The sequence below is a fragment of the Tiliqua scincoides genome, chromosome 7 (genome assembly GCF_035046505.1).
Source record: "Tiliqua scincoides isolate rTilSci1 chromosome 7, rTilSci1.hap2, whole genome shotgun sequence".
Classification (NCBI taxonomy): Eukaryota; Metazoa; Chordata; class Lepidosauria; order Squamata; family Scincidae; genus Tiliqua; species Tiliqua scincoides.
The window spans coordinates 26,587,331-26,612,195 of record NC_089827.1 but is presented as its reverse complement, the minus strand read 5'-3'; the positions used below and the strand labels follow the sequence as shown (position 1 = coordinate 26,612,195).

Below are 24,865 nucleotides of genomic sequence, written 5' to 3'. Positions count from 1 at the left end.
GCTGCCAATACAATTCTAATCCTGGGTCCTTTCCGCCAATCCCCCTCCCCATTTTGGCTTCTTCCCACCTACTTCACATTCTTCCCCCACCCCCTCACCTCTCCCATTCACCTTCGTTTCACACTCTCCCATCCCTCTCACCTCTCCCACTCATCTTCTTTGGTGAGCAGCTGGAGAAGCTCGAGTGGGTGGGAAAGGGTAGGCCTTCCCACTCGTGCTGCCGGCAGCATGCCAAATGACATGCTGTCAGAGCACCATTGGCTTTGGGTGGCACACATAGGATTGAGTTGTTAGAGTACTGAATGGGTTGGTAACTGGCAATGCTAATGGTTACTTATTCATCTACTGTAGCCACAATTGCATAAGAATATTATACTACCTTTCACTTCAAATCAAATATATATTTTATAAAACTTAAAAGACATTGATTTCTAACCATCTCCCTTTATAGATCATTGGTGCTTTTTGAATTTACATGTTTTGTTGAGTATAAGAGGAAGCTAATGTATTTGGCAAAGTGATACATGTAGGAAATATTATTATAATTTTGATTTAGGTCTTAAAAACAATGGATTGTGTCCTAACCTTGTGATATGTGAACAGAACCTCTGTCTGTTTACAGGTGGAGAGTTTTGCTTGCTCAGTGATCTTCTGGGAGTACAGCTCTCCTTCTGTAAATGGAAAGACCCCTTCCACTAATGAAAGGGGTCCTTCTGAGAGGGCAACACTTATGAATGGAAGGAACTAGAATATAAGGATATATCCTTCTGCCTTAAAATTTGATATTGCAACATATTATTTGGAAAAAAAGGTAACATTGTGATCTGGTCACTTTATTATTGTTAAAATGTCAGTATTAGTTCTGAATCTGCACTTATTCTACAGTAGACAAAGCACTTTGTTAATAGCATGTCTGTTTTGAATAGAGAATATTTTCTGTTGGAAATGGGATAAGAACATAAGAAAAACCTGACAAGATCAGGCCAAAAGCCCATCTAGTCCAGCCTCTTGTATCTCACAGTGGCTCACCAGATAGAATTAGCGTATACAGTACAGGTTGAGACTGATTATTTGTGTGGGTTCCGTTCCAAGCACTCACGTGGATGGCAAAAAACGCACTATAGCAAATCCATTTAAAAACAAAGTTCCCTTGCTTTAGTGATTTAAAAACAGCCTTGCTTACCTTTCTGATGTAAGATAAGAGTCATTAAGAAGACAATCCATCAATCATTTGTCCTCTTCACTCAGCCCCTCCCTTCACCAATGCAAAGTGATCACCTTTCTTTCACATGCTCAGGGGGAAGGGAGGGGTCACCTGGAGAGAGAAGGATTGATGGATTGTCAGCCAGCTGAGTGCGCGCTCTCTCTCTCTCTCTCTCTCTCTCTCTCTCTCTCTCATATTAAGGACGCCATTGTTAAAGGTCGTTCAGTTTTTTAAACTGATTTTAAAGGGATGCATTTTTCCTCTTCTCCAGGGATCAGCAAATTCCTTCTCATTTGCAGGGGCCATTTGTGTTGAGTCAAATCCGTGTATAAAAAATCAGTGTGTAAATAGGCTGGACTGGTATATTTGTTTTAAAATGTATATTGCCGCTGATAGCTTGTTAACTTATTTTAAAGGGGAAAAAGATTTGTTGCAATGAAAGTTGTGAAAAGTGCTCAACACTATACAGAGACAGCCTTGGATGAAATAAAGTTGCTTAAGTGTGTAAGTATTATGATGGCACTCTAGTCACTATGAGCGCATAGATAATTGTTACTGTAGCATGTGGTTTTGTGGTGCTGTTTCTCTTTCTATCTTGGAAAACATGTAGTTGAAACAAGAATATTAAATATTGTGATTTTCATAGAGCCCAGTCCCACTTTCCCCCACCCTGCTGATGCAGCCGCACCAAAGTCCCCTTACCCCTTTGTAAGCCTCTCAGAGCCCAATCCTGAGCTTGGTATGCAGGCTTACCACCAGCGCGCTCTGTTGCAAACATGCCATAAGGCTGGTGGAGGGTGGGGAGAAGGCGTTATGGGAAGGTAAGAGGCAGGTAGAGGGTGGGGAGGAGGTATGCTGGGGGAGGGAGTGGGAAGGGAGGGAGGTGGGACCAGTGGAGTGCAGCTCCACTGGATCCAAAGCCTCCGCATCAACCTCACCACCCAACACGGAGGCACTTGATTCACTGCCGACCTTTGGGTTGGCGGTGAATCGAGTAGCCCCATTGTGGGGCTACTCCGTTTACCTGGGGTAAGGGGACAAAAGTCCCCTTCTCCTGAGGAGCTGCTGGTGGCTGCTTGGGGTGTGCAGGATGTGGCGGCAGCCATTTTTGGTGCTGCTGCAGCCCTGCACCCCAGGCAGGTCAGGATTGGGCTGCCACTCTGCAATCAATCTTCTTGGATGTGCACCAGTGATTTTGTTGGCACAAGTCTGAGTAAAGAAAGGGGGCCAGAAGGCTGCTGTCAGAATGAATAGGATCTGCTGTGTGCCATTGGATCCACCTTGTCCTGCAGCCTCCCACCCCTGCTTCCCCCCTGTCCCCATCAAGTTTTGCCCCCTCCCAGTCCCTGCTGCTGCCTCACCTGCTCGAGCAGATGTAGTCAGTTCTGGTGATGAACTGGGAGTGCCTGTGTTGGGAGAGCAATGACAGGGTTTTCCACTGTTACAAAGAGTTTCATAGAACAGCCCAATCCTTGGAATAAGTTTTTAAATGTTGATGCTGCATTGTGTGTGTTTAAATAAAAAATTGATTATTTTCCCCATCTGTTATCTTTAGGTTCGTGAAAGTGACCCTAATGATCCAAATAAAGACATGGTTGTACAGTTAATTGATGACTTCAAAATTTCGGGCATGAATGGGATACGTATCTTTTCTTTTCTTGTTTGCCTATTATCTTGATTTTAAAATGCAGGCAATATTTGTTTATGTTTTAAGTGTTTGCTTGTAAAGTTATAGCTTGGTAACTTAGAGCACAATCCTAACCAGGCCAAAGGCTGCAATCATAACCACACTTTCCTGAGAGTAAGCCCCATTGAACAAAATAGAACTTACTTCTGAATAGACCTGGGTAGGATTGTGCCCTTAATGTTTGAATCAGAGAAAGAAATAGCCTTTTTATTGTATTTGCCTCTTGTAATTATTTATATTTGCATTTTTGACTTTTTGGAAATAGTATTTGAATTTCCGATTGATAACTGAGCATAATTTATCCTCTGATGCTTATGCTTCAATTATTGATTAATTGACTTCAACCTCAAATGCAATGTTCTCTTGAATTTAGCCTCTATTTTATTGTAGTACTAAGAGATACATGAGTAAGTGTTTTTGTATATGGGAAAAATTTTCCATGTTTCACTACAGCATAAATTACTTGCGAACACTTCTCCTAGGTGCCTCATTTATTTGATAGATGAATATTGCTTAGTACCAGCAGGTTCACCAGCTAATTAAAAATATATTTTTTCCTAGTATTTTTTAATTTGTTAATATAATGTAGTGTTATTATGTAGAAATAAGATAAATTGCTTCTCTTCATGCTTGGCTAAAAACTTTTTGCTCTTTTGTATAAAAACATTTCTCAAGAATATATTTTAAGTACTGTGAGCTTTAGGGCGCAATCCTAATCCATTTCCCCCCACTGACATAAGGGCAATGCAACTTCAAGGTAAGGGAACAAAAATTGCCATACCTTGAGGAGGCCTCCCAACTGCAGGATGCAGCACATGCCCCACTGGCACAGCTATGCCAGTGCTGGAAAGTTGGTTAGGATTGCACCCTTAATTTTACTAGTTCTCTTTTACCAGCACAGTAATATTTGTAAGACTTGGTTCTGCTTTATTTTGTTTACTAGGATTACACAGGCCAACACACATTTTGCTTCCTTAAATGTTACACCAATTCCTGGGTATATTTGGGGTGCCGATTCCAAAAAATGGCATCCGTTTGATTGGTTTCCTCATGAGGAAGCTGCTTGAACCATTCACTAATGAGGCTATACTAGATCTCCAAAACTAGACGTGATAAGGCAAAACAGATGCCATTTTTGGAATCTGCACCCCAAATTCATATCAAACCACCATAAAGTTTGAGAAAAACATTTCTGACCCTCAATTTTGTAGGCCTGTGTTATTTACCATAGCAGTGAGTCTTCTAGAGTCAGTTAGAACAAATTAAATTATTTGGTAACTACCCTTAATTAAATGTCAGATGTTTGTATGGTGTTTGAAGTGCTTGGACATCATCTTTTAAAATGGATAATCAAGTCCAACTATCAAGGCCTTCCAATCCGTTGTGTAAAAAGTATAATACAACAGGTAAGACTTGCTTATGTTCAATGCAGTGTTCTTATTTAATGTTGAATTAATTATAGAATTATTGCATTAATTATGTGTTAATATTTCTGAAGTTGATTGCAAAGTTTTTTAACTGTCTATCCAAGTTATTGGTGGAACTCTCTTATAGTAACCATGATTTATTCTGCTTTTGTATTCTGTTCCTCCAGTTATTTATTTGAATGATTTTATACTTGTATGTCTGAATGGTTCAAGTAGTGATCAGACGGCCTTGGAAGTTACCAGAAGGAGGGTGTCTTAATCCTTGTGACGCTAATATGAGATGTAACTTCACATTAGGTTACCAGTTAGATTCACATTAGTTTGAACCTGTAGGAAACATTGACCATGGTGCTATCCAGTTTAACTTAACATGGAAATTGCAGTTGGAAAGTTTTCAAGGAAGTCCACCACAAAAACATTTTACTTTAAAAGAGCAAACTTCTTGAATATGAAGGAACTTAGTATAATGGAAGCTAAAGGGGAAAGTGGAGAGGGTTAAATCTCTTGAGCGTGTGTGAAGATTATTTAAAACTTTAATAACAGAAGCTCAGTTAGAATGTATACCACTAACAGTTCAATCCTAAGTCCAGCTTGAGCTAGTGCAGCTGTCCCCATGCTGGCTCAGAGTGTTGCGAATGTGCCTTATGAATCGCTACAACTTGTGAGCCAGCAGCACCAGCCCAATGGCCTGCACTGGCTTGCCATTGCCACATCCTGTCACAGCACCAATCGCCACAGGTAAGGATGTTCCAAATGGTGCAGGGGCTGGAAGAGGGTGATGAAATGGCATTTTGAAGGTGGGGAGAGGGCATTACTGGGTGGGAAAGGGGCAGAACGAGAGGTGGATCGGGCCCAGGAAGGGGTCAGGATCAGTGGAGGCCTTCTCCGCTGTATCCTAACCTCCTTCCTAGGCCAGGCAGCCCTACATGGGGCTTCCTGGATTTGCACCATCTATATAGTTGAATCCAAGAAGTCCCATGGGACAGCTGGTGTGTTACTCAGGGTAAGGGGAAATATATCCCCTTAACCCAAGGAGATCTCCAGCTGCCTCCTAAGCTGCATTGGATGTAGCATAGGCCATACAGCCCCACTCCATCAGAACAGTTTAGGATTGGGCTGTAAGTTGGAAAGATAACACCAGATCCAGGAGGATAATAGCATGGCTCACTGTTGAGACAAGGAACTGTAAAAGACAAGCTTCCTTCAGAAAATGAAAGTCTGGTCCAAATGAGGAGGGCAAAAAGGAACACAAAACTCTGTTAAAAAAAATTGAACATAACAATAAGGAATGCAAAGAAATAATATGAGAAACTCATAGCTAAAAACATGAAGGTCAACAGTAAAAATGTTTTTAAATATATGCAGCAGGAAACCTGCCAGTGAGGGAGCTAGACCAGAGGTGTCAAACGTAAGGCCTGTGGGTTGAATTCATCCCATAGAAGCTCTTTATCTGGCCCCTCTGATAATTGTGTTCACCCAGCACCAGTATCAGCTACTCTTAACTGCTGAGCTGCGAAATGGCACATTGGTAGAACCAGCACTGCTAAAAGTGTGGTGCTGGGAGAACCCAATTTGGCTGCCCTTTCAGCTGACAATAAGGTGCTTATGTCTGATCTTCACTTGCTTAATGAGGTCAGTTCCTGTTTAATGACTCATTTCCAGCCCTCAGCAGGAACCAGCCCACTGTATGAAATTAGTTTGATACACCTGGGCTAGATTGTTTGATAATGAGGGGTTTAAAGGGGAGAATATGGAGATGGCAGAGAAACTGAATTATTTCTTTGCATCTGTCGTCACTACAGAAGGCATAGTAGGGAAGATACCCATGTCTGAACTGAGTTGAATAGAAGTGACAAGTGATAAGGTTCTAGAGTGCATTGAGAAATTAAACATTTAACAAGTCGCTTGGTCCAGATGGCATTCACCCAAGACTTCTGTTTCAAATATGAAATTACTGATCTTATCACAAAAATATATAATGTGTCCTTATTGGATGATTTGATTCAGAAAGACTATGAAACTGTGTTTTTTATATATGACAACTGCTGCAAGAGTATTGTATGCCAAATACTAGAAAGTTCCAGAGATACCTGCACTGGAAGAATATGGCTAAAGGTATTGGATTTGGCAGAAATGGATAAACTTACAATTCTTCTTAAAGATAAGTCAGTAAAAACGTTTATGGACAATTAGAAACCATTCATGGACCTCCTGCACATTGAGGGGAAAATGGGCCAAATAATCTATGGATTTGATGAGTAAACAGGGGATTTAACTTTTTTGTTTTTTCACTGGTGCAGATCCAAGTTGGTTCATGAAGGTGAATCAGGCCTGGGAAAGGCATTAGGTTTTGGCATGTGCTGCCACCACCAAACCCACCCCCTTCTGGGCTTGATCTGCTATCTTCTTCATCCCCGTCTCTGTCCCCCTACTCCATTCCGCCTGTGCACAGCCTTACTGTGCTTTGGTGGGTTTTCAGTCATCTACTGGAAGGCAGAAGGCAGTTGTGGCCTCCCGGCCAGCCAGCACATACTGATGAAGGCTGCTTTGTGACTGCCATAAAACATCTGCTGCCTGGCCCCATTAGGATTGAGCCATAAAACTTATTAAAAAGTGGAACATGTTTTTGTTCACATTAGTTACCCTGCACATGCTGATCTTGTCTGATCTTGGAAGCTAAGCGGGGTCAGGCCTGGTTAGTAGTTGGATGGGAGACTGCCTGGGAATACCGGGTGCTGTAGGCTTATACCATAGTCTTTCGAGACTGAAGGTTGCCAACCTAGTTTTTGACTGCTAAGTATTGCAGTTAATGCCACTTACCACTGCTATTTGAATTGCTTAATTGCACAGTGTATGTGTATGTTTTATTGATTTGATTATTCTGATACCTATATATTTTTTTTCTTGCCTTGGCAATATTTTATTGACTGATAGGGTAACAGTTAACTAAATACTGACAGTTTGGAATGCAGTCTGTTTCCCTCTCTCTCCAAGGTATATTTTGGAGCTAAAAATTGGGAATTCATCTCTACTCAGTGTTTTTCTGAGTGGTATTTTTCAGAATTATTTAAAGTGCAATTAATGTGATTTCCATTGTAACAATATTGTTTTTTTGATTATATTTTATCATCATCAGGTATTGCAGGGTTTAGATTATCTCCATAGCAAGTGCAAGATCATCCATACAGATATCAAACCAGAAAACATCTTGATGTGTGTGGATGACACCTATGTTCGTAGGATGGCTGCAGAAGCTACAGAGTGGCAGAAAGCTGGTGCTCCTCCGCCTTCCGGCTCTGCAGGTACTGTTGTAAATTGAAACATTCAGTAAGTAAAACCAGAGTATGAGACAGGGTATGGTAACATTTAATTAGTTTAATGTAATGAGAATAATAAATTTCAGTGTGGCTAATTTGAATGCGTAAAAATGTTATTACCACATGAATGATTTATAAGTAGTACTAATTTTACTACAGGAAAGCCATCTGAGACCTGTATTTCTTCTCCACATACTTCTATCCTTGTGGTAGTCAAGTAACCTTAATTACCAATTTTTGTTGCACCGGGTTCCTGTCATTATGCAGCACTCTCAACAGTTATTTATTTAAATCTAAAACACTTTTCCAGTTCACGTCTGGTTTACAGTTTGAAACTTGAAACTGATATTTGGGTTTGTACTCTAATAAAGTGACACCATGATGATGACCTGGGAAATTACCTGTTTCCTTGCAGCAGCCAGTCCCTTGCACATGGAGGGTTTTCTCTCCTATCTTTCTTTTTCCACATGCACAGAAATGTGTGAGAGAACCTAGAGCAACATTCATACACTCATTCATTCACACCATGGAGGGAATGGATTGGGTTGTTTAGATTTCACTGAAATTAGCTGTTTAGATTTCATTGAAATTGGGCTGTTTAGATTTCTTTGAGCCTTGAAAACAACTAGTTAAGTCCTGTTTTAGGCTGTCCCTCAAAAGGTAATAGTAATTGCACAAAATGTAATTGCATACAAATCTTAATGAAACGTTTCTTGAGCTGAACAGGCTGTATTTTTTTTAATTGCTATTGAGATGATAAGTCAGTATCCTTTCAAGAAAAAGTCTGCTTTGACTGTCATTCAGGCATGGCCATCCATTTTACCATTAGTTATAAAGCACATTGGTGCCTCCCACTTCATACATGAGCAGCCCAATCCTAACATGCCGTGGAGCAGGCAGACTGGCTGGCCTGTGGTGCATCCTGCAATGCCCTTGTGTGGTTGCCACGACGTCCCGGGAAACCATGACACGCACTTTGGGAACCTTTACTTTAAAGCGAATTGGGTTCACATTAGGATTGGGCAAAGTTTTATAAAATGTAGCTAATGGATAATTTTGGAAGACTACTACTCCATGTATAAGTCTTCATGGCTTCCCATATTGTATTTCAAGATTGTTCAGCCTGACCACTGGCACAATCATTAGCCGATTTCCTTCCATATATTTCTGATTTATTGTATAGAGTGTACCCTCACCACTTTGTGAATTTGACTCTGGGGTTTTTGTTTGTTCTTTTGTTTTAGTGAGTACTGCCCCACAACAAAAGCCTGTAAGTACTCTTATGGGGTCATTATTGGGTGGGCTTGTCTTAGACTCTTATGGAGGCATTATTGGGTCCTGCTTGGATGGTTGAAAGTTAAACAAATTTTATACATGGTCTTATCTGACTATACCTTTGTATATAAATAAAATATTTTGCTTAAAATTTATCATGCATTATATTTTCCCAAACTTGTATAGTATAAAGAGTACATGGTATGCACTACTTTGTACCAAAGTGTGCCTTGGCTTGACTTGACTTGTCTAGTACTATGAGAGAGATTTCATGCTGTGTGTCTTGGGTGAGAAGTATAAAAATGTCCCATTTTTCTAGTATTTATGCAGTGTTGGTCACTATATGTATCACATGTCAGCTTTCTACTTGCTAAGGAAGTACTCCCTCATGAGTGAGTCAGAGAAACTCCAGCTTGTTATAGATAGATCAGAGTGGGGTGAGGGGACGTGATGAATTCTTCTTGTCATTTTTAAACATAGCATTTGTTAAAAATGTTGCGTTATTTCTAAAGTAATGACTTCCACAGTTCCAGTTGCTGCTCTTGTCATGATGAGTGGACTGCTGCCCAGTTGTGAGGGAACATTGGCCATACTTGGCAGAGGCACCCTGGAACCTTTCATGAGAGTGGCCAAACTCCACACTTTCTTCTGCTCCTGCTGGAAGGGGGGCTTTGTGGTCATGTTTTATGAAGCTATCCTAAATGCCTTGGCTGAGCACAATCTGAAGCTGAACCCAGTGCTTTCCACTCCTGCTTAGAGCAGGAGAGGGAAATGTGGTAAAGTCCATTGGCACAGATTTCAAGCACATTAACTGAGCATTATTACTAAAGACCAACCCTAGAAGAACATGCAAGAAATGTGCACATTGTGTTCTACTTCTGTGTATAATTCCATTGATGTCATCATAGGTATTAAGCAGTGTGTGCTTAATACCTCACAGGATTGAGAAATTCTTTTGTGCAAATATGTTCCTTAATATATTTTTTAACCTTCAATAACTACTTATGACCGCCAACAACTATTTTATACACCACAATCATGTGTACATTTTTTTAAGGAGCACAAGCCTATGCATGTCTACTGAAAAATAATTTTCATTGTTTTCAATGAAACTTACTCCCAGGTGGGCATGTTTAGGTTTGCAGCCTATAACCCACTGGCTAGGAGGCAAAAAACTTGTGAAACTTATTTTCCATATAAGGCAGTGCCCCCCCCACCTCATGTAAAACTTCTTTTGAAGCAGCAAAGAGTTTCAAAAGTGGTTTGTGATTTGCAAGATGTTAGAGGACAAAGTAAACCAATTCACCCTGCACTAGCACATACCCTTTGTGTAAGCCTTTGAAATTTTTACTCCAGGCCATGAACTTCTGTAGGATTTCAACAATCTGCTGATTGCTAATATTTCAGAAATAAACACTCTCGCTAGAAGTTGTATAAGCTACACCTAGGATGATGATTACAGCAGCAATCTTACAGTCTACAAAGTTCATTTTATTATAAAAATGCATTATTAGGAAATTTAAGATGTAATAAATATAAAAATAACTTAGCAGTACCTAATTTTTTGAAATTACAGTAATTAAAATTACTGTAGTTTCCCTATTGATGAAGAGTATTATATGCTGCTGAAACTACTTGGTTCACACTTTAAAAATTAAGCAAAGCAAGAGGCACCTTGGATGGCTGCAAGTAGCAATAATAGTAATTGGCTCTGCTAAATGTTTTAGATTGGAAAGATATCTAAAAATAAAAAGAAGAAACTAAAGAAAAAGCAAAAGAGACAGGCCGAACTCCTAGAAAAGCGTTTGCAAGAAATAGAGGAATTGGAGAGAGAAGCCGAAAGGAAAAAAAAAGAAGAAAATATAACCTCGACTGTACCAGACAATGAACAGGAGGATGAATACCATCCAGAAGTCAAGCTAAAAACTGTTGAGCTAGAGGAAGTGGCAGATGAAGAACCTGGGAATGAAGATGGTAAGTGTTGGTTGCTTGATTTTAATGTAAAGGATACTGGATCCAGAGAGAAAGGTTAGGTGATTGGCAGTGCCCTATCAATTTGTGATAATCTCCTCTTTTACGTACACATTGTCCCCTTCTCCTTTTCAGTTTTGGAGCTTACTTTGTTTGGTATCAAAAGTGCACCAGTGGTTTTTTTTTTGTCAGTTGTGTACCAGTCTGGCACTCCCTGAAGTAAGTTTAAACACTCTCTCCCCCCCCCCCCAGCAGCTTGATCTTGGGGATCGAGTTACTATTAGTCCCGTGCATTTAGCTAAATTTTAGATCAAACTGAGGGCCCAATCCTATCCAATTTTCCAGCACCGGTGCAGCTGCAGTGCAGCCCTGAGGTAAGGGAACAAATGTTCCCATACCTTAAGGAGGCCTCTGCGACTGCCTACCCACCACAGGATGCAGTGCATGCCCCATTGACATGGCTGCACCGGCACTGGAAAATTGGATAGGATTGGACCCTTAGACATTTAGTATAAAAAGTTGCAAATTGCAGGATGTGTTCATTTGATAGATGTGATAAACATGCTGGATGTGCCAAAAAATCTAACTTATCTCCATAACAAAAGATATAGATCTGAAACTAATAAACTGAATTTAACATTATTACAGTAAAAAATTCCTAAAAGATCTCAAAAAACAATTTTGGATATGATTTTATAATCTAGAGCAGCAGTACCCTAACTTCTTGCCTCCGCGACCCACTTTGTTGTCTGCAGTGGGTCCGGGGCCAGCTGTGACCAGGAAACTGCAGGGCAGTATTACACTCATCTCAATTCATTTGCCATGTCATGTGCCATAATGCTTGGTGTTTGAGAAATGCTTTGTGGGTTGCATCTCAATTTTTGGACCAGGAAGCTGCAAGGTCACTTCTGGCTCGTGCACCATATTGCCCTGCAACTTCCTGGTCATGATGGGCCTGCAACCCACCAAAAATTGGGTTGTGACTTACTGTTTGATAAACACTGATCTAGGAGTTCCTAACTTTCTTTATGTTTATCATGATAATTAGTTAAAATACCTTGCTGATTTCATCTTTTTATTCTTATAGCTCAATCCTAACTTGCACTGGTACAGGAGGTCAAGAGGCCTGTGCTGTATCCAGCGAAAGGTAGGGGCCAACTGGAGCACAACTCGGAGTAAGGAGATATTTATCGCCTTACCCTGTGTTGCACGCCAAACCCCCCCCCCCCCGGGATTACTTAGATCTGCACCAGCAAATCGCTGGCACAGATCTGAGCACCCTGGTATAAAAATTTGGCCTAAGTTGCTGAGTCTGGTCCCACCCTCCCACCCCCTCCCAAGCCCAGTTCACCAATTGGCCCAGCCTCTCCCTGCCCTCCCGCTTGCCCTAAACATCCCAGTTCTGCTCTCCCACCATCCTCTCCAGCCTCAGGCTGGCGTGAACTCACCAGGTCCTGTGGTGAATCTGGCACTGGGAGGCTGGTGCGCGTCCTTGTGCCAGCCAACCCAGCTCATGAGTTGTCCTGAACGTGCTTTGTGGCATGTTTGCAACACATAAGTGGGAACAGAGGGCTTGCATTGGCCCAGTGTCCAGGTAGGATTGTGCTTTAAATGTGAGTTCAAATGCTAATTTCACTGCATCATATTACTATCTTATCTTTACTTATTTATTTATTTATTTATTTATTTATTTATTTATTTATTTAAAGTACAGTTTGAGTCTTGTTATTCGCAAGGGTTCTGTTACCAGAACTCTCATGGGTGGCAAAAATCACATTAAGGCAAATCCATTTAAAAAATAGTCCCTTTGCTAGGTGATTTAAAAACAGCCTTGCTGACCTTTGTGATGTAGGACAGAGTCATTAGGCAGACAATCCATCAATCAGTCTCTCTCCAGGAACTTAGAAAGGTTTCACTCCGAGCCAGCGACCCCTCCCTTCTCCCAGAGCAAAGTGATTATCTTTCTTTCACATGCTCAGGGGGAAGGGAGGGGTCACTTGCTTTGGAATGAAGCTGTTCTAAGTGCCTGGAGAGGGAATGATTGTCGGATTGTCAGCCGGCTGCCTTTTCTCGCATTAAGGAGGTTATTGTTAAATGACTATTTTCCTTTAAAGGGCCCTTCTCATTGCATTGAGATAAAACTTCTGGTGAAAAATCCTGTGGATAATTAGGTTATACCTGTACTTTCTAATTTTCAAATGCCCACAGTGGATAGTAGTTAGGAAGACTCACTAAAGTATTGTATATTCCAATAATACCCTGTTTTTCTTGTCACAAATGTCTTTAAGATCCGAACAGTGTGATAGTGTGAATGTTTACTTGGAAGTAAGTTCTATAGTATCTAGTGGGGTTTACTCTCTGGTATAGCAATTTTCAATGTTTTTCATGTCAGGACAAGGTGATAAAATTGAAAGGCACACCATCAGTTTTTGGACAGTTGACAAGGCACACTGCACTGCCAGCAGGGGGCCTACCTTCTCCAATAGCCCTACTAATAAATGATCCTCTCCCAATCTCCCTTTGCATATCTGTGTGCATAGGATTGCAGACCATGTTATAACTTATAAAGAGACAGTGTAATTTAGTGAGTCTGTATATATATATATATATATATGTATGTATATACATATTTATCCCTAAGGTGACACAGAAGATCAAGATGAAAAGGAAGACACAGAAAAAGAAAACACAGAGAAAGATGATGATGTTGAACAGGAACTTATCAATTCAGAGTCTACAGATCCCACTTGGATAGAATCCCCCAAAACAAATGGCCACATTATAAATGGTCCTTTTTTACTGGAAGAACAGATTGAAGATGAGGATGAAGATGAGGAAGATTGCCCGAATGCTGAGCAATATAACCTTGATGAGCCAAATGCAAAAAGTGATTACAGTTACGGCAGCTCCTATGAACAATTTAATGGTGAGTTGCCAAATGGACGTCATAAAATTTCTGAGTCACAGTTTTCTGAATTCTCAGCTTCAGTGTTCTCTGGAGCTTTAGATTCTGTAGCTTGTGGATCAGCAGTTTCTGAAGAATCAGCTGCAACTGAAAGAGAGGAAAGTATTCCCTCCCATGACAGGAGCAGGACGGTTTCAGCATCCAGTACTGGAGACTTGCCAAAAAGTAAGGATTCTGCTTTTACTCAAAGTTTTGTTGATCATATTCTGCCAAAGAGGTTAAACTTTGTGAAAATGCCTTCAATATACTGTCCATTCAGGTGTTTAAAAATGTGTTTTGCGGAACTTACCGGCTGTATCTGCAATGTGAAATGAGAGTTAGAATAGGGCATATGTGGTATTAGTGGGAACACGGTACTTGTTATTGTAGATATTGCATTGTGTAACTAGCCATCTTTGGACAGGGATTGCTCTTTTAATAGCACAGCATGGCTTGTCAGGAACAGGATCCAAAGAGCCATATGATAAGTGAGATGGACCCAAGCAACCTCTGTTATTGTTTGTCTGTTCAGGGCCCCCCCCCCCCGTTGCATACCAAATAGCTTTTGAAACTAAAGATTATTCTAAAGAAGTTTGTGGCGTGTCATGAAGGTCAGCTGCTCCAAGAAAAAAAAATCTTCAATAGGCTTGCCCAAACTCCTTGGTGTGCCTAAATTCCTTAGATCTCGCTTTGCAGCTATAGGAACATCAGATAAGAAGCTTGGTATTACTGGTGTGTGTGTGTGTGTGTGTGTGTGTGTGTGTGTGTGTGTGTGTGTGTGTGTGTGTGTGTAAAATGCAAATGATTGCATGTTTGTTTTGTCTTGTCTGGTTTTCTATTGTATTGTGTTTTCCTCCTATATGACTGAAGTAAGATGTGATCACTGATCTTGGGGTTCAAGTGCTGTATTAACCACAGGCATGCGCATTTTTAGAAAGGACTCTGTATTTTTGAAGTGTCATGTTTCCATCCTTGTGTCTTGGGACGTTCCACCTGTTTTTAGATCTTAGACTCTACTAAGCAAACAATATTTGATTAATTATTGGAATGAGCATGACAGTTAAGTGAGCATTGCTGAGCAAACAAAGTAGTCAGTGGCTGACACTGAAGTCCTTATTGATATTTGGAAGTGTACAGTTAGCTATCAACCATTAGTTTCCAAAAAAAAGGCACTCTTAAAAAATAAAACCTGATACATAGAAAAACTGGATTTGTCAAGCTCCCATCGGAAGGCTTAAGTATCTTTGAATGCAGTAAAACCTGTGAAGCACAACAGACCCTACAAGAATTCACAAAAGACTGGCCTTATTTTCATGGCACTCAAAATGTAAGTGATTGTCTGGTTTTTCAGATGGGAGGAAATACAGTTCTGTATTCCTCCACTGCTACAGAGAACTCAGAGTTGTATAAGTCCAGTTCCAACACTTGAAAAAATGTAGTTCTGGGCACAGGGAAGCCCAACTGCAACTTGCAAATACAGAATAAAAAAAGGATATGAAGTGGCAAAATGGTAAACACACAGATTAACAGATGTTCCAGTAATTTCTTTAAAAGGCAGGCATTTTTCCTGAAACTCTTCTGCTCAAGACAAGGATGTACATTTGTCTACTAATGTCCATATAATTGACCCTGACACAGATAAATGAGCAACATAGTCCTGGATACTCAAACAGTCTTAATCTCGTGCTGCTTCTAGTCTGCACTCCAGCAGGAAACCTAGGTAAGATCTGGTTTTTAAAACATTTTGGCTGCTGCTTATAATTATTGAACACAGAGATTGGGGTCTTTGGCTGGAGAAAGATAATTTCATTTAGAATGGGAAGTATTGCTATAATAATATTTGCATGGAGAGCAACTAAGCATTTTCCTTACATACTTCTGATATTCAGAACTGTTCATTATGTTTAACAAATGAAACAGTCTGCTGTGATTAGAGATGGGGTGGATTTTACCTGTGAGCTTTGTTAATCATGCAAGAGCACACTTGAATGTGCTGTGCTTTATTCAAATATAATTAGTTTGGGAAAGGATGAGGGAGAGTGAGAAGAATGTTTTACAGATGTTTTCATAATAGCTTTATTACATCTAATATATCATTTTTTTTTCCTCCTACATTTGACCAATAGACTCTTCAAAGGAAATTGGTGTACCATAGAGAGACTTGTCTAAGTCAGCGTGAAAGCTGCCATAGAAATTGGAGGAATGCTTGGGTCATGTAATAAAAGAATTTCACCAGCACCTGAGAAGGAATATTGGGAACTGAGAGACATATTGGTCAAACAACTGAAGAAAATGAACAGAAGTGGCAAGAGATCCAGGACATACAGAACTAATATGGCGGAAGTAGCAGCATAGTTAATTGCAGTCTTTAATCACCCCCACACCCTTTTTTATGCTTCTCCAAGCCTCCTTGGATAGGGTGTGTGAGGTCTATGGCAAGTTCTCACTGCACTGTGTATTTGCAGGATGAATTTTGGAAAAGTGAGTTGTGGACAGCCATACTCTTGTCAGCCCATGCCAGCAAGTTCATGTTCAGCTGAGCCTCTCCATGGGATTGAAGTGTTCTGGCAGTGAGGCTTCTTCTTATACTTCTTCTTATACATCTTCTTATACTATCATTGCCATAAACAGCGTAACTCGAAAGGAGAATAAGAGTGTTTGGTAAAAGACAAAAAGGCAGAGGAAAGAAGTAATATAGTTTTCAGCAGTTGTGCACTTAGTAGCCAACACTTTCAGAAGAATGTTGACAAACTTGTTGCCTCTCAAATCTTTAAAATGCTTATGGAAGACACATCATCCAGTGTATCTGCATACTATCTTCATAGTTGCAGTTTTGTTAATATGGACTTCTGTAAACATCATGAGTTTAATGCCAATACGCATACATATCCGATATGCACACTGTTTCTTTAAAACAATGGCTGAAATTTGCAAATAGTGCATAATTTGTGATGTTTGGATTTTGCATTATCTGACAGAGCAAGTGAAGTTGTCTTGAGTAAAACAAGGTTTCAGGTTCAAGTGATTGATGTTTTCAGAAGATAACAAGGTCATTCAACAATGCAGTATGTAATGGCTTTGGTTGGGAGTACTTTAATAGCCTCTCACATTCTCAGCCAGGAGAGCTTGGGAATTGTTGCTGCCTTTTAATCAAGCGTGGTGTACAAAATTAGACATTCTGGATATGAAGTAAAAATTGATAGTTGATTACTATGTGTACTCAGGCATGCCTTCCCTTCCATGTGTTTAATGTTGTACAGCATACTATCTAATACCAAATAATTTAGGTAGTCTCAAAACTGCAGGGTACTGAACACATCCAGCCTTACAACTAGTACTGTATTTCATGTAAGGCATTTGTTAAACACAAAATCAGAAGCATTTTAATCAAAAATGGCATGTGTGTGTTTACCACGTTGTCTTCTAAAAGTGTTAGAATATAAAGTACATGTCAGCAAACATGCACCACCAGTTTTATTCAGCAAAGGAGTGGCAGAGAAAGGTTTTTACTTTCCAGTTAAAAAATGTGTCTTTCTGGAGATAAAACCTTTGATAGTAAATTGATTCTAGGCAAGTGCTTAGTGATGTGTGATTTAAGATAACTTTGTAGTTCTTCCAGTTAAATTTGGATTAATTTTTTTCTATGATTTGCCAGGAATTGGATCCCAAACTGTTCTCCTGCTCACAGAACTGTTTATACCTCTGATTTGTATGTTTGTATGAGAAGTGAAATTAAATCCAAAGATAACAGATTTGTGGCATCTTTATTTCCGCCTAAGTTTTTGTGGGCTGTAGTTCATGAAAGCTTGTGCTGAAATAAACTTGTTAGTGTTTAATGGACCACAGGTCAACATAGCTATCCCTCTTGACATTTCAATCCAGATATGACACTCTGCTTGTGCAAATATAGTTCCTATAGAACAGGGGTGTCCAGACATTTTGGCAGGAGGGCCACATCATCTCTCTGACACTGTGTCTGGGGCCAGGAAAAAAAGAATTAATTTACATCTAAAATTTGAATAAATTTACATAAATATATTAGAGATGGAACTTATATAAGTGAATGAAGGTCTTGCAGTAGCTCAAGGTCTATAAAAGGCCTTGCACAAAGCATGGCTGACCTTTCCTTTGCTGCCGCTGCTACAATACAGACTTGAAACAGCAAGCAGTGGAGGGAGCCCTCGTCCCACAGCTCATGTGAGAGGGCAAACAGTCGCCCTCTCACACTGAGAGCAGTTGCATTGGGCCAGCACGGGCTCCTGCAAGTCTCCAGAGGGCCAGAGACTCATTGGAGACTGGGGGTGCCCCGTGGGCTGGATTGGGAGTCCCTGAGGGCTGTAAGTGGCCCCTAGGCCAGGGTTTGGGCACCCCTGCTATAGAACATTCTTACTGTAGTACTATATAAGCAGTTGAATGAGCGTTTGAGCAATGGCACTGGTGGCTATTTTCTTTCTATTTAGTTTTTTGGGTCTAATCTACCCCCATGGTTAGAGGTGTTTGAAAATGGTGTTTTGACCTTACTCAAGCCCATTTAGTGTTTAGTAAGACTTGAGATGTAAGCTTACCTTACTCATCGGAAACAAACACCTCTGTCCATGGTATTTGTAGAAAGAAAACAAGATAAACTTCTGAAACAGGGTTGCAATTTTTTTCAATCTCTGCGTTTGTTGTATGTAAGATGTGTAGGCTCTGACAAGTCTGACTGTTGCCTCCACCTATTGCCAGAGGAGGGAATTTTTAGTGAGTGGACTCCCTCTCACTGCTGCTAGGAGTTGCAAAATAGTTGTGAATAGGAGTTGCAAAAACTAGTACTAGATTTTTTTGAGAAAGGAAAATATGTTTTCTTGCAACAGTCTAATCAGAGGAAAAAAGAAATCATCTCTCATTTTTTTCACAAATAACTTGAGGAAGGAAAGGAGGGGGAGCTTCTTTCCTACAGTGGGACTGAACATTTCTGCTCAGTGTGTCTGCTTGCACAGGCTATTTGTCTTCATAACGGCCCTTGTGTGATTTGAGGCCAAGAAGGCAAGGAACCTCTTGCCTGGATCCGTACAGTTCTCTTTCTCCTGCTCAGGACTGCAAATCAGCAGGAAGGCTGCTTCCACAATTTCTGAGTAGGTGTAATGCTTCATGTTCCTTCTGTGTCTTTCACTCCGAAATGTGCACCCAAAATAAGCAAAAGCGAAGAAAGTGTGTAAAATTCTTCGTTGAAAGCTATACTTAACTGAGTAGCAGGATTTTTTTTCTAGTTGAGATCATATGAATATCTCTGTGTGGCTGTATGAATACTTGGGCTCTGTGAAGCAAAGTTTTCAACCCCAGTAAGGAGGAAATAACTTGGGTTTTGCATTATCTCCCATCTTGTTATCTTCAGAAGGCTAGTTAAAGAAAGGGGGGGGGAGCCTCCAAAGAACTGAAGGGATATGGACTGGCACAAAAATCTGGAGTGGATATTCATGGAGGAAAAGATTGTGCTCACCATCTTTTAAAAAACAAATAAGGAACCCCAAAAATCTCTGGTGATGAGATACTGATTTTTGTTGGAGTGTTTTGTGGCACAAGTGAAGCTGTGTGTCTTGGTATGTATAAAAAAGAATAACCTGCCTGTAGGAAGAGTTGAAGAGATAGGGAGAGGAAAAGTAGGATTTTGATTGTGAAGAACCATTGCATAAGAGTTGGGAAGAATCAATATTAAATGGATTGAACATAAGAGAGGCCCTGCTGGATCAGTCCCAACTAGATCAGGCCATTTAGTTCAACATCCTGTTTGCCACAGTGGCCCAGCAGCTGCCTCTGAGAAACCCACAAGCAGGACAGAAAGGTATTCTTCTTTCCCATTATTGCTCCCCTGCAACTGGTATTCATAGGAATATTGCTGCTGGATCTGGAGGGAGTGTGGAATCATCATGACTTGCAGCTATTGATAGATCTGTCCTCCATGAATTTGGCCATGCCCCTTTTAAAGCCATCCAAGCTTGCAGACAACACCACATTGTGTGGCATTGAATTCCACATACTGATTATGCCTTGTATGAGGAAAAACCTCCTTTGGTTTGTCCTAAATCTTCTCTCCCCTCCCATCAGTTTCATTGATTGATCCATGGTCCTGATATTATGAGAGATAGAGAGAAAAGCTACTCTCTATTCACTCTCTTCACACCATGCATAACCTTGTAGGTCTCAATCATGTCTCCACTTAATTTTTTTCCAAACAAAAAGCCCCAGTGCTGTAACCTTCTCTCATAAGACAGTGTTCCAGCCTTCTGATAATTTTCATAGCCCTCTTTTTGCAGAGACTCAGGCTTGTTGAGGAACATTGCCATCTGTCTGTGTGTTTAGGGGGTGGGTGGGAGGAATGATCTGGGAGACAGTTTGAAGAGTATACTTTTGGAGTGTCAGCAGACAAATGGATGCTTGACTAATACCGGTCAGTGAAGAATCCAGATCAGCCTCTCTTTTCACTTTGGAACAAAGGATGATTCAGTGTATTGGCAAAGAAGATGATTGAATATGATTGGACCCCTTTCAGTCTGGTTTCAGGCCGGGCCACAGGACGGAGACGTCCTTAGTCGCCTTGTTTGATGACCTGCACCGGTGACTAGACAAGAGGAATGCGTCCCTGTTGGTTCTATTAGCCCTCTCAGTGGCCTTCAACTACATCAACCGTGGTGGCCTTCTGGACCAGCTGACTGGATTGGAAGTTGGAGGCACTGTTTTGCAGTGGTTCCGCTCCTTCCTGACAGATCAGACCCAGATGGTGAGACTGGGGGACACCTGTTCAACTCCTTGGCCACTAACTTGCGGGATGCCTCAGGGATCTGTCTTGTCCCTCATGTTGTTTAACATCTACATGAAGCTGCTGGGGAGGTCATCCGGATATTTGGAGTTGGGTGCCACCAGTATGCAGATGACACCCAGCTCTATCTCTCTTTTCCTTCAACTTCCAAGGGGGCTGCTGAAATTCTGGGGTGCTGTCTGGAAGCAGTCGGGGCCTGAATGAGGGCTAATAAACTGAAATTAAATCTGGACAAGACAGAGGTCCTTCTGATCTGGAAGGTAACTACGCAGGTATTAGACCTACAGCTTGCTTTGGATGGGGTAGCACTCCCTCTGAAAGAACAGGTTCGCAGCCTGGGAGTCCTCCCAGGCTCCCACGTAATTGTACTTAATTGAGACACGTAATTGTTCCTGGATGCTCAGGTGGCATCTGTGGCTAGGGGTTTTTTATGCCCAACTTTGACTGGTGCACCAGCTGCAGTTGTACCTGTGCTAGTCAGATCTAGTGATGGTGGTTCATGCCCTAGTGCAGGGGTCTCCAAACTTTTTGGCCAGAGGGCCACATGAAATATCTGGCGCAGTGCTGAGGGTCGGAAGAAAATTTAAATATAAAATTTAAATAAATAAATTATAGATGGAACTTAGATGAATTAATAAATGAATGAGTGGGCTCATTCACTCAGCCTCTCCAGCCCTCAGAACACCCTCCAGATGCAATCAGAGCACAACTCTGGTCATGTTTAGTCAAGTGGGCCAGAGGCTTTCAGGGGACAAGAGGCTGGCCGTGGGCCAGATAGAAGCTTGCTGCGGGCAGCATCTGGCCCCCGGGCTGGGGTTTGGAGACCCCTGCCCTAGTGACATCTCAGACTACTGTAATGCACTCTACATGGGGCTACCCCTGAAGACAGTTTGGAAGTTGCAGAATGTGGCAGCTTGGTTGGTCACTGGGGCTTGGTGTGCAGAATCTGCTATGCTGTTGCTTCGGCAGCCACACTGGCTGCCCATTCTTTTCCAAACCCAATTCAAGGTGTTTGTGATGACATTTAAAGCCCTATATGGCATAGGGTCGGGATACCTTAAGGACCACCTTCCCCCATATATTCCTGCATGTCCTCTGAGGTCATCAGAGAGGTCCCTTCTTAGGGTACCTCTGCCATCTGAAGCGGGGGGGGGGGGTGGCAGTTAGGTGTAGGGCCTTCTTGGTTGTGGCACCACACCTCTGGAATCAGCTGCCAGAATATCTGAGGGCAATCTCTACAGTATGTGGTTTCTGGTAGGGTTTGGCCATCTGTTTAGCCTGGCCTTTGGGAGGGAGGCACTCCTTAGGGACCCCTTGTATACTTTTATGCTGCTGACATTTTTAACTGCTTTTTTATTGTTATCTTTTAAATTGATGGTCTTTATGGTTTTAACAATTGATTTTAATGTTTTATCTTTGTGTGTTTTGTCTTTTGTACACCACTTTGGGTTTTTTGAAAAGTGGTATATAAATCAAATAAATGAATACAGTTGTGTGACACTTTGAGACAGGAATGCAGACCAGCACCCCCGTCGCCAAGCTGTGCTTCCCTCGGCTTCAGAGGCTTGGGTGTTAGTGTGCAGGGACCAGTGGTGGCATTGCATGTGTGGTCCATTGCTGATCAGAGCGTCGCAAAGCGCCGCTAACCTGTAAATATATTTGACCAGAAATATTTAAATATAGAAATCAGTGTAACACAGTCTTTGCACAAAGGCATTATAACTATTCTCTAGTTTCCATCAGCATGGTGCTTGTGAAGCCTTCATAATCTTATAATTTGCCACTTAGTACATCTTGTAGTACAAGACTCTAAAGTATAGCATGGGATACTTTCTATTACTCACTTCTTCAGTTTTTCAGATGTTTCACTTCTCCTTTTACCTTCTAAATTCCTATGGCCTGAGCTTTGAAATTTTTTTTTAAAAAAGTAGTGTGTAAATACTTTATTGAGTATATAAATATAATTTATAATTCACAGTTCTACATAGCAAAGAAAAATTAAAAATATTCCCCTTTCCCAGAGGGCTCACAATTTTTAAATGTTACAAAAAAAAATGCCACTAGAAAAGCCACTATGCCTGGGTGAACAGGGACAGTTGGCCTCCCCCTACTAAATATATGAAAACCACCACTGAAAAGGTGCCTCTTGGCCCAGTTAGTAGAGGTGGCAGCAGAACTGCACAATGCACAAATAATTTCTTGAGCTGAATTTGTTTTAAAATGAAGAAATTGTGAGGACAGAGAGAGGAGATGTTAACGCATGCTCACTTTGGGTGGTAAGAGACACTGAGGGAGTAAAGGAGGATGGTCATATGATGTACCTTCTTGGATTTGGGATGAAGAGAGGCAGGAAATACGATTGGGGCTGTAGGTCTGGTCTAGAGGGTAGAGCCTCTGACTGCCTGAAGATAACATCCACAAGGTCGCCAGTTCGAGGCCACCGGCACCGTGCGACCTTGAAGCAGCTGACAAGCTGAAGCCGAGCGATTCCATCTGCTTTGAGCGTGGGAGAAGGAGGCCAGAATGTGAAACCAGATCAGAGTGAAACACCTGGACTGTTGTGGTTCTTGAAAGATAGAACCTTCTTTCAATTGTAAAAATCCCTACGGGGATTTAATCAACCTGCCTATGTAAACCGCCTTGAATAAAGTCTTGAATAAAGACCAAGAAAGGCAGTATATAAATACCTGTTTATTATTATTATTATTATTATTATTTCTTTCAGGTATGCCTAGTATGCTGAGCTAGTGGTTGGGACTGTGGCAGAAGAATAGGCAAAGAGGGCATGGTGGGGCTTGTGGTGGGGAAAATGGTGTCTTGCTTTTTCTGATGGGGAAGATTGAAAGGGGAAGGTACAATTCATCCTCATGTTCTGGTGCCAGTAGGACTATATTGTGTTTGGATAAAGCAAGGAAGCTTAGATCAGGATGTGACTTGTTACAAGAAGTGTCCTGTTTCAAAAACTTGAGAATTCCATATTTCAGAATCTGCCCCTTCTCCTTAACGGTCAGTTTTCATTCCCTTATGAAAGATGAAGGGCCTCGCATTTGTCCTTGCAAAAATTGATTGCAACTGATAGGCTGCAAAGCAAGATGGATGAGTGTTTTATGCATGATGTTGCTGGCTGTAAAGCCACTTGAATTGTTTGTTGCAACTTTGGGACTGTGGTTTCTACAGAGTGTTATATTGGTGACTAGCACATAATTGATTTTAACCTAATAAAGTTTTGTTGGTATGCTGTGTATAATTTTATTTTGTAGGTCAAAAGTGTTGAATAGAAAGGAAGAAATATAAAAATATTGACCAAAATATCCAATAATAATGACAAAAGAAAATATTTTGGATAAGTTGGCATTCTCTCAAATTACATAGACCATTGGTTCCCAAACTTCTACAATGGAATTGGGAACCTTGTAAGTTTTTGTGGGGGCAGGGGGTATGGCACCACTGCGACCAAGGCTTCTTTTACATATCTGGGGGGTTGCGCTGGCTTTAGGCTGATGCGGGGGGGCTTGCTGTGGGGGGGCTCGCAGTTCCCTCTGCTGGTATCCATGCTGCTCCAAACAGCTCTTATTGTGACCCACTTCAGGGTTGTGATTGCAAAACCAGAAGTGGATTGTGACGGGAGATAAGAGCTATTTAGAGTAGTGTGGAGGCCTGCAGAGGGGGCTGTGAGCTCTGTGCACCCTGCCAAAGGTGCGCTACTTCCAGGTATGTAAAGCAGCCCCTTGGGCACTGTGCTGCCATGATTGCTGTGGTGCCGTTGCTGCAATCGCTGCAGGGCCACTCCCCTTAAGGGGGAATGTCCTGCTTCCAATTCCCCTGATATAGACAGGGAACCACTGATATAGACTATTAGCCATTTTTAAAGTTCTATTATGTGTGAGTTAATGTTAATAAGCTATGTAAATTTATGATGTGCACATTTACGTTTTCCCTGTATTGATAACATAGTGTATGTGAAATTTTAGGAATTAGTAGAAGATATTCATGACAAATGGAGTAAGCTGCATGGTTTTTCCCAACTTCATGGCATCAAGTGCCGACAGCTATAGCTAAAAGGACCCTGTATAATCTTGTGTTGATATTGACTTGCATGCCATGGATGCTAACTGTGCTGCTTCTTTGCTTGCAACAGCAAAAACCCGTGCTGCTGACTTACTGGTGAATCCACTAGATCCAAGAAATGCAGATAAAATTAGAGTTAAAATTGCTGACCTGGGAAATGCTTGCTGGGTGGTAAG

The 24,865-nt window shown here is 41.2% G+C and overlaps 1 protein-coding gene across 7 annotated transcripts in view; it reads left to right on the top strand.

The window, feature by feature from the left end:
- SRPK2 (SRSF protein kinase 2) overlaps positions 1–24,865 on the top strand; it is a 161,501-nt gene that overhangs the window by 117,198 nt on the left and 19,438 nt on the right. For 6 of the 7 annotated variants that reach the window (XR_010794730.1, XR_010794731.1, XM_066633505.1 and 3 more), the window contains exons 5-12: positions 1,621–1,708; positions 2,760–2,847; positions 4,191–4,297; positions 7,455–7,620; positions 8,880–8,905; positions 10,638–10,884; positions 13,523–14,011; positions 24,760–24,860. Coding sequence is in view for 5 of the 7 variants with exons in the window: in XM_066633505.1 (XP_066489602.1) it covers positions 1,621–1,708; positions 2,760–2,847; positions 4,191–4,297; positions 7,455–7,620; positions 8,880–8,905; positions 10,638–10,884; positions 13,523–14,011; positions 24,760–24,860 (1,312 nt within the window). In the remaining 2 variants the exon portion in view is untranslated. The remainder of the gene's footprint in view (positions 1–1,620; positions 1,709–2,759; positions 2,848–4,190; positions 4,298–7,454; positions 7,621–8,879; positions 8,906–10,637; positions 10,885–13,522; positions 14,012–24,759; positions 24,861–24,865) is intronic. The other variant, XM_066633507.1, reaches the window with a different exon arrangement.